Below are 9963 nucleotides of genomic sequence, written 5' to 3'. Positions count from 1 at the left end.
GAGATACAGAAGAGGAAGCGAGAGATCCCACTCCCTAATTTTTTGAGGTTCATACACAGTCAATCAACGAAGCAGAACAGAACCAACTGCTTAATGCACTGGTGCCTATGGCAGAGCTACTCCCTTAAGCAGACCAGTACTTCAATGGTATACGGCCTGAGTGGGACGCCTTCATTCATCCACTATATTGGAGTCCGCATCCTGCTTTTATGCAGGATGAGATTCAAAAACATAAGTATCGCGATATTATGACACGTACTCTTTATTTACGCCAGCGAATGAAATCACGCGAGGTTTCTATAAATTTGACTAAATGCCACGTCTGAGAACGAATAGACACTTTTGAGATCTTCTGTTGGGAATAACTTATTTGAGAAACCGTTATCACTGACCCGCAACATTGCAGACTGTCTATCCGTGCATAATTACAGCAGACAGGTGAGTTTAGGGCAATTCGTTTATACTGCAACATTGTTGTCATCACCGCTAACAACTCTAATTACTTATCTAGGTAACGTTACCCATTGGTTGCTATTGTACTTTGATAGTTAAGTATCCGGCTAACTGATTTTGCATGCAAATCGAAACTGCGACATCTGCATTCGTTTAATCGCATTCATAGGCAGCTCTTGTTGATGTGGCAAACTTAGCCACTAACTGTTTGGCTAACAGCTAACTTGCTAGGCGTTAGGTACAACAACAATTAACATACAGTATGTTTCAAGCCATCACTTTAATCACACGGCCTAGCTAAGTTAGTTACTCAGCTAGGCTACTAACCCCATTTGGGACACTACCCCTCTTCCTTAGTGTTTGACTCCTCATACCCCCCTTGAAAAGTGTACGCCTATTGCCTTAGCAGAGGGCCATCATGGAAATGCTGTTAGGTATAGCCGATGGGATGTCAATGGAATGTTGATAATGTTAATTGTCTAACTAGCTAGTTAGCCTAATTTTTTTCCCCCCCCCCACAACTAGCTAGCTAAAGCCATCCACTGTAACTACCCACAATATGAAAACAATAAGATATTGTTATATGAAGCTAGTATTGTTGTACTATAGCAGCCTGTTGTAACCATAGATTTCCCTTTGTGTGTCTGTCCCAGGTGAGATGATGGCCCATGGACGTCTGCTAGCGCTAACACTGTTCACAGGAGCGGTGCTGTTGCTAGCCGCCCAGCTAACTGTTGCTCACAGTCATGACCATGGGCATGCACATTCGCATGGGGGTGGCGGTTGCCATGGTCATTCCCATGGCGGTCAGAAGCTGCACCAGGGGGCGAGCAAGTGGAGTGCTGAGGCCAACCTGCCTCCAGCAGAGGAGTCGCACCACGGACACGCACATGACCACGGACACGCACATGACCACGGACACGCACATGACCACGGACACGCACATGACCACGGACATGACCACAAGGAGGAGAGTGGACACGGGCACACCCAAGGAGGGGAGAGGGTGAAGAGGCAGGCGGAGGGAGAGAAGAGGGACATAATGGAGCTCTGGATGCAGGTATTGTCAGTGGAGACCTTGGAGCAAGACATGAATGTGGTTTTCTGGAAATTTGATCCATTATTTTTGTCCAGAACCTGTGCTACATTTAGATGTCTGTTAGTGGTCATAGCCTACCTACAATCAAATCATATGCAAAATGTCATATCTTTGTCTGTCGGTATCCCTCCTGTTCGTTCCTGACTTTTCCTGTGCAAACATAGGCTACCTACCTCTCCAGATTCAACGGATCACTACTGTAGGTACAAAAGCAAACAGAATTACTGCTTTCACTTTTCAACAGACATTTCCCTTTTGCCAGTGAGTCTGTTGCTAAGTGATGTAGAGTTCTATTGACTAGTTTGGCTTTGACAACTGGACTAGACAACCTCACAGCAGTGTACTGCCAATAACTTTCTGTTGGTTTTGACTGCAGAGCGAAATGTCTCTTATGAAGTTTACATTTTTATTTGCTATGTTAAACAGGATTAGGTTTGTTAGACACAGTTTTACCATTATTTAAATGAATGGTCAGTACAACTCATGAGGTCAACTATTTAGGTACTGTCAATTGAATTGGATGGAAACTGGAATGTATATATTTGGCATTCAATTATTGAAAGGCTTGGAATCCAAGCACTTTTGTAGACAGGAAATAGCTTTTCTTTATTTGATGAAGTTCATTAGTTTGGTTTGAGAGCCTTGGAACTCAGCACAGCCATCCTTATCAAGTGTGAGATTATTTTACCACACACAAGCACACTGTTAAAGTGGCCCCTTATGACCTGCTATCTATGTTTCTCTCTTATCGTTAGGCCATCGGTGCCACTCTGCTGATCAGTGCTGCTCCCTTCCTCATCCTCTTCCTGATCCCGGTCCAGTCCAATACAGACCAACACCAGAACCTCTTGAAGGTGCTGCTGAGCTTCGCCTCTGGTGGGCTGCTGGGAGACGCCTTCCTGCACCTCATCCCTCACGCCCTGGGTTAGTGAATGTATTGTCACGGTAGATTTAAGTGAAAATAATTGATTGCCTATCTATTCTATTGAATATGTTTAGGTATGATTCTGGGATTTCATCTTTACGCAATAATCAGTGAAGCAAATTTAAGCTCTAAGATGAGCAAAAAAAAATATCATTTATTGGTTTATAGTTAAAAGGATGTAGTCATGCCAGTCTTTCTTTGTCTGTCTTTCTTTCTCTCATGTTCATTCTCTCTTGCTTGTTTTCACAGAGCCTCACTCTCACCATGGAGACGAGGGACAAGGTCACTCTGACAGTGAAGAATCACAGTATCATGGCCACTCACATGGTACTGCTCTGTCGTGATCTCTACATTTACCATCACCATATTATCCAGCTTATCCATTACATACCAGTATTTAGCATGCTTCAGAATGACACTGACTCACTCTCTTCTACTCGTTATTTTTTTTGAATCTGGCCCCATTTTGGCAAACGGCATGTCCCTGACGGTGTTCCTTATCACACCTGTAGGTGCCGCCCATGGTCACATGATGTCAGTAGGGCTGTGGGTTCTCGGTGGAATCGTGGCCTTCCTGGTGGTGGAGAAATTTGTTCGCCTCCTGAAGGGTGGACACGGACACTCCCACTCTCAGGGTAGGTAGTACATTTTGATTTGAGTTTGTAGCGTGGGGGAAAAACAGAACAACAATTTGAATTGATGCATGTGCCCCTGCTATTTTAAGGCTACATCCATTCAATATGAGCTTTCTTTACCATAACTCGCATGCCTTGAAATGATCCCTCTGTATGCAATGCATTTTTTTGCCTATTGCCCACTTCTGCCTTTGTCTATATCTATGTAATGCATGTCAATTGTTAGGGAATAGGTTAGGTAGTTACGTTTACATTTGAGTCATTTAACAGACTCTTATCCATAGACTTACAGGAGCAATAAGGGTTTAAGTGCCTTGCTTAAGGGCACATCTACACATTTTTCACCTCGTCGGCTCGGGGATTCGAACCAGCGACCTTTTTGTTACTGGTGCAACGCTCTTAACCAAGGCTCCAAGTTAAGGTTTTAGGAGCATAATTCCACTACACTACCACACTCCACCCCCGGTGGGCAGCAGCTGGTTGGTTAGGTGCTCTGCCAAGAAGTCTTGTGAAGCCTTGATAAGAAGGATCTGCAATCAGTGAATTTTTGGTTGTTGTTATCTTTAGTTTTGGTTCAGGCCTTTTTGTACTTTTGTTTTTGTATATATTTATTTTGTCACCATGAACAAATGATAATCCGATTGGGCTGGCCGATGGAGCTGGCCCTGAAAACAGGTAAAGTGTCTGTCTCCTGGGCACATGCATATAACATGGTCCTCATACTCTATCCTCTCACATAAATTTGCACATTAAATCAGGTTGCAGACCATTTAGCTAGGCCTAGGACCCCTAGACCTAGTGAATGCAGCCAAATCATTAGGCTAGCGAGTTGGTTTCGTAACTCGACCTCTGGGTCCATTTTGAAATCTGGCCATTGATGAGATTTTCCTCTAGCCGAGAGCTGCTGTATGGTTGGGTGATTTGATGCTACTCTTCTACTTTTGGAATGAGGCAGGGTCAGTAAACCAAAGAGTTATGCGCAACGTTTTTATTTTCTTTCCTATTTTCAGCTGCTCCTAAGGCAAAGGAGAGTGACGGGGAGAAAACAAAGAAGAATGAGGGTGAGAAAGATTTAAAAGAGAAGAAAGATGAGAAGACTCCAAAAGAAGTGGAGGAGAAAACTACAGGTAAGATAGTTGAGTAATTGCCACTTAAGTTCTTAGTGGGCAGTTTGCCTTCACTGAAATGGCTCTTTTTAAAATCTCAAAACCACTTTTGCTCCATGAGAATATTTACTTTATGACAGCATTTCAGTTACCAGCGTCCCATCAAGCCAGTTTCTCTGTATGTAACTATTGCAATGTTGTGGTTATTGTCCACTCTCCCTTCACAATATTTCTGGTACTCGATCACAGCATGTTTTTGGACTCATTCAGACATTTTTAACCTGATTAAGTGCAATACCTTTGCAAATATATGTACAAAGGTCAATTTATATTCCTAAAACTTCAATTGAAAATGATGCTGTCGCGGCTTCCTGTTGACAAGACATTTTGATAAATAGCCCAATGTCAAAACGCAGTTCATGTGTCCAAATCAATAAATAATATGCTTCAACAGTTCCTGATATATTGAAAACAATTTAAATAAAAACATCCTAAAAAAAGAACATGTGCAAGAATAGTAATCAGATTACTTTTTATTTATTTTTACGAGCACCTTATAAACTGCACACATCTGAGAATAATTTTTACATCACTGGTTAGAAGAGAATTTGTTGAGTCATCTAAATTCTAGAATGCCGGATCGAGATTCTGGGAGGCTGCTGAAACGGGGCAGAAACAAATAATTTGCTTTAACTTCAACGAATCAAGACCTTGCATAGGATATCGATAGTGCTGAGCAATTAACTGAAATGACAATTATTTTGTTACATTATTATTATTATTATTATTATTATTATACATTTTTTTATCCCCTTTTTCTCCACAATTTTCGATGTCTCATTGCTGCAACTCCCCAACGGCCTCGAGAGAGGCGAAGGTGGAATCATGCGTCCTCTGAAACATGACCTGCCAAACCGCGCTTCTTAACACCTGCCAGCTTAACCCGGAAGCCAGCCACACCAATGAGTCGGAGGAAACACTGGCGACCGGGGTCAGCCTTGCAGGCACCTGGCCCACCAAAAGGAGTCGCTAGAGCGCGATGAGCTAAGTAAAGCCCCACCGGCCAAACTCTCCTCTAACCCGGAATTGTGCGCTGGCCTACGGGACTCCCAGCCACGGCTGGTTGTGGCACAGCCCGGGAATTAACCCGGGTCTGTAGTAACGCCTCTAGCACTGTGATGCAGTACCTTAGACCGCTGCGCCACTTGGGAGGCCCCATATTTTTGTTTTCTAATCAACTAATTGACCGACGCCTGTTCAGTTATTTGAACTCTATTTCATTCTATTTTTCTGTGAGCTCAATGCGCAGATTGCGCTGCAGTTTCTTTAGAGATAAATCAGATCATGCCCGAACTGTGCGATTGTAGTAGGGTGTTGTAGTTTCAAACAGGCCAATGTTCTACATAATTATCATGTTTTCCGAGCTAAACTAACAACAATGACCATAATCCACTGCACGGCTAAACTTGTCCGGTCTGTTTCTTTTACACCTGTTACGTAAGAGAGGAAAATGAGCAATCAAGAGGGGATACATAGAGAGCAGTTTCTTTGCGAGGTATCTACCTGAAAATACATGATCTAAGTGATTTGATAGTTGGCATTCAGCCGTCAAAAGTATGCCTTATTTACTTTGAAGAACTACAAAACAGTGATTTTTGTCAGACAGCACAAGCTGTTATTTAAGTGATCATTTCTTTCTCCCCAATTTCGTGGTATCCAATTGGTAGTAGATAGTCTTGTCTCATCACTGCAACTCCCGTACGGACTCAGGAGAGGCGAAGGTCGAGAGCCATGCGTCCCAAACACAACCCAACCAAGCCACATTGCTTCTTGACACAATTCCCAGCCGCACCAATGTGTCGGAGGAAACACCGTACACCTGACTGCCGTCCGCCACAGGAGTCGCTAGTGCGCGATGAGACAAGGATATCCCTCCCAGCCAAACCCTCCCCTAACCTGGATGACACTGGGCCACTTGTGCGCTGCCCCATGGGTCTCCCGGTTGCGGCCGGCTGCGACAGAGCCTGGACTCGAACCCAGGATCTCTAGTGGCATAGCTAGCACTGCGATGCAGTACCTTAGAACACTGCTCCACTCGAGAGGCCCTGCCATCAACATTTATACAGAGAGCGCCCCAAATTGTCTGCCATTTGAGCTTAAAAATCCTGCGATGGACAGGCACGTGTAACAAAATCAACGGTACCAAATATATTAATATTTTTTAAAGCAATCGATTTAATGTATTCGTGATGACTAAACTTTTATACAATAGTAAATGTAGCACACTCAGACATTTTTACAACAATTACATGTATTTATTTGTACTTCAACCATGGAGAGTTAACAAATGCTCCTAAGCACAATTTAACCAGGTGCTCTAGACTAGAGTCCATAGGATCTGAGCAGCAGGCTGAATGTTTGCCGTCCCTATCAATATAGATATCAAGGTGTCTGGCTACCTGAACCTGGCTGCTGACTTCACACACAATTTCACTGACGGGCTGGCCATCGGGGCATCGTTCCTGGTGGGCCCAGCAGTAGGCACAGTCACCACTCTCACCATCCTGCTGCATGAGGTGCCCCACGAGATTGGCGACTTTGCCATCCTGGTCCAGTCTGGCTGCACCAAGAAGAAGGTAATGCACAAGCTTCAGCTTTTCATAATGATTGATGGTACACATACTGATGTCAGACAGGAAACGGAAATGTTCTTGACTATGTACTGAAACATGCTCGGTACAACATCTGTCATGACGACAACACAAAGCCTATTGACACATGGTGGCAGCAGTAGGATTCGTGTCTTTTCTGTTCCAACAGCCTGTATGAGAAAGTCTCTGTAGGTAGAAATGTCAATTGACAACTCCCTCTTTCCCATCAGGCTATGTGTCTACAGCTGCTGACAGCCTTGGGGGCTCTTGCCGGCACAGCCTGCTCCCTATTGGCTGAGGGGGTGGGCGCGGCCGCCACAGCCTGGATCCTACCATTCACTGCGGGTGGCTTTGTGTACATTGCCACGGTGACGGTTCTGCCTGAGCTGCTGGTTGGCCGCTCCAGTCTGGGCCAATCAGTGATGGAGATCCTAGCGATGCTGGTTGGAATTTACATGATGGTGCTAATCGCAGAGTATGAGTGAGACAGTGAGTCATCAAAAAGAAAGGGAGGTGGAGGGAGGGATTTAGAGGAGGATCAGAAACCGAATGAGAGAGATGGATTTATACGATTGGAGGGAAAGATACTGATGGAGTTTAAAGGAGAGGGTGAGAAGATAAGTGACAGACAGGGCTTTCACAGGACTGGACTAGGTTCCAAAGGGGACTTGAATGGGGAGTAGCTTTTCAACACAAACCATCTGCAGGATGATGAGCAATAAGATTTGAACTGTAGAAAGTCCTCATCAGCATGTCTAAGTCAGATAGTCTCGGTTTGATGACCTTAGGCAAGCTACGCAGATGACTTGGGAGTTGTAATTCATCGTCCATTTATAATTGCAGAGTTTATTCCCTTTTGGTCATAAAAAGGCTAACCAAAACAATGTCCATTTAAGTTGCCGTGAACTATAGTTAAAACTAAAATCAAGAATTGCAATCACACCAATATGTTTAATGCTTACTTTTGCCTTTAATTGTACTTGCAGAGAGCACAGATTGAACTAGACAGTTAAGTGGTTAGGGCATATTCCTGGCTTTAAATTAAGGGTTTATTTGGATCGGAGTATGTTAGTCTACAACTGGAACATTCCAATGAAATGAAAAGGGAATAATATTGTAACGTATAGTCCATAAACCAGGTCCCCAAATAGCAGCCATCTTAGATACTTGACATATGAGGCCAAGAGGCTCCTGAAATGTCATCAGCTTCCCGGAATGTGACTTATTGGGAAACATGAATAAGCTGCTTTAGATGTCTACAGCACACAGCAGTTACTGACCAAGCTACTTGTTTGTAACTGTTTTCGTAACTGTTGGATGCTTTCAAGTTGCATGTAAATCATGAGTTGTACCAGTATGTGACAATGTATATTAATTGAATTATTAATCAACGGTAAGTGGTGTAAGCTCTGCTTAGAGGACCATTGGAGTATGATTTGCTTTAAAGTAGTGAATAAATTGCTTTAAATGTGCCCTTCACATGAATTACCTTCATAATGTGGAAGTACAGTAAATTAATGTCTTTAGGGTGGACTAGCCATTTGGAAACTGAACCGATTATCCAGAGTGACAGAAATTGGGGAAATAGATACAGTCCATCAAAACAAACATTTCTTCCACCCTAATTCACCTTAATGTGTCTGGAAGGAATGTTTGACCTACATTTGAACAACTGAATGATGAGCCCTCTTCCACTTTTGTTTAGTGTTAATAAGCTGCGGCAGCAGGTTTTGTTGAATTGTAACATTTATTCATTTTTATTCACGTACTATTTTTTATTTAATTTTTTCGAATGGATGTCTGCTCTCCCTCCACTCTTGAATAATACAGTAGGCCTTATGTGTCACAAAGACAATCAATGCTGTAGCTGTTATGTGGTTAGAAAGAGCTCCCTCACTCTGAACCATTCTGTATGTATAGGACTGCATCTCTGGGCTGATTCCAAACCAACCCCATGCTGCTATCCCCATTACCTTGTTGACTTTTGTTACGTATCTGAAATGGTTTGTATTGTCAATATTGTATAGTAAGCTGCTTTACCTAAGCATCTGTGATGATGCCTAGGTAAAGTAGGTTGTTTCCTTCCAATGTATTCCTTTACATCGACAGTCTTATCAGATGCTTTAAGTTGTCAACATTGGCCTATAGTTGGGTGCAATGGCTTGATTTGGAAATCAGCTTTTAATCAGAGGGACCAAGTAAAGGACTAATGTTAAAGTGGTGGGTGGGAGATTTAGTAAGTGAGTATGGTGGAATTTTTGTTACTTTGTTTTCTTGACTTTTCATTAAACAATTAAGATTCCCTTACAATGTTTACACTATTTTACTGGGTCCCTGTTTCTCTTTAGATAATGCAAGAGAACATGAAAAATACAAGCAATCCAATACTTGATCAGCCTATAATCCAACCTAGGCTAGATATTGGTGGGGAAACGAACAACCGATCACAAACATAAGACGCAGGACAAGTGTGGCCGTATTCTTATATATAATATACATACGCTAAGTGTACAAAACAGTAGGAACACCTTCCTAATATTGAGTTGCACCCCCTTTTTACCTCAGAACCACCTCAATTCTACAAGGTGTCGGAAGTGTTCTACAGGGATCCTGGCCCATGTTGACTCCAACATTCGTGTCAAGTTGGCTGGATGTCCTTTGGGTGGTGGACAGTTCTTGATACACATGGGAAACTGAGTGTGAAAACCCCATCAGCGTTGCAGTTCTTGACGCACTCAAACCAGTGCACCTGGCATCTAATACAATACCCCATTCAAAGATACTTAACTTTTGTCTTGCCCATTCACCCTCTGAATGGCACATACAATTCATGGCTTAAAAAGCCTTCTTTAACCTGTCTTCTCCCCTTCATCTACACCGATTGAAGTGGATTTAACAAGTGACATCAATAAGGGATCATAGCTTTCACCTGGATTCACCTGCCAATCTATGTCATGGAAAGAGCAGGTGTTCCTAATGTTTTGTGCACTGTGTATGTAACTGCTTTGCTTGAAATAACATAGTAAAACTTTTTAACTTTTCCGTTACCACAAAAATACTTTTAAAGAATTAAAGCAAGCCCCGCATCTTTACT

The 9963-nt window shown here is 42.8% G+C and overlaps 1 protein-coding gene across 2 annotated transcripts; it reads left to right on the top strand.

The window, feature by feature from the left end:
• The first annotated feature begins 258 nt into the window (after window positions 1-258).
• On the top strand, window positions 259-9179 carry slc39a7 (solute carrier family 39 member 7). Of its 2 annotated transcripts, XM_029731773.1 has the most exons (8): window positions 259-438; window positions 1107-1513; window positions 2308-2476; window positions 2727-2804; window positions 2990-3112; window positions 4123-4239; window positions 6658-6854; window positions 7100-7354. In XM_029731773.1, exons 2-8 carry the CDS (start codon window positions 1112-1114, stop codon window positions 7352-7354), a joined length of 1341 nt encoding a protein of 446 aa, XP_029587633.1. In that variant the 5' UTR covers window positions 259-438; window positions 1107-1111. The 2 variants fall into 2 exon arrangements, with proteins under 2 accessions (XP_029587633.1, XP_029587634.1); XM_029731774.1 differs by lacking the exon at window positions 259-438 and having other exon boundaries at window positions 1112-1513; window positions 7100-9179.
• Window positions 9180-9963: the final 784 nt, after the last annotated feature.

Source organism: Salmo trutta, chromosome 34 (assembly GCF_901001165.1).
Source record: "Salmo trutta chromosome 34, fSalTru1.1, whole genome shotgun sequence".
Classification (NCBI taxonomy): Eukaryota; Metazoa; Chordata; class Actinopteri; order Salmoniformes; family Salmonidae; genus Salmo; species Salmo trutta.
Note: the sequence above shows the minus strand (reverse complement) of the source record. Positions and strands in the feature narration are given on the sequence as shown.

What these genes read in the sequence shown, in the direction of transcription:
- slc39a7 (XM_029731774.1), top strand. Translation starts at nt 1,112, where the DNA reads ATGATGGCCCATGGACGTCTGCTAGCGCTAACACTGTTCACAGGAGCG. An exon ending in CCTCATCCCTCACGCCCTGG is followed by an intron (nt 2,477 to 2,726) that starts GTTAGTGAATGT and finishes TTGTTTTCACAG; the next exon opens with AGCCTCACTCTCACCATGGA. An exon ending in GTATCATGGCCACTCACATG is followed by an intron (nt 2,805 to 2,989) that starts GTACTGCTCTGT and finishes TCACACCTGTAG; the next exon opens with GTGCCGCCCATGGTCACATG.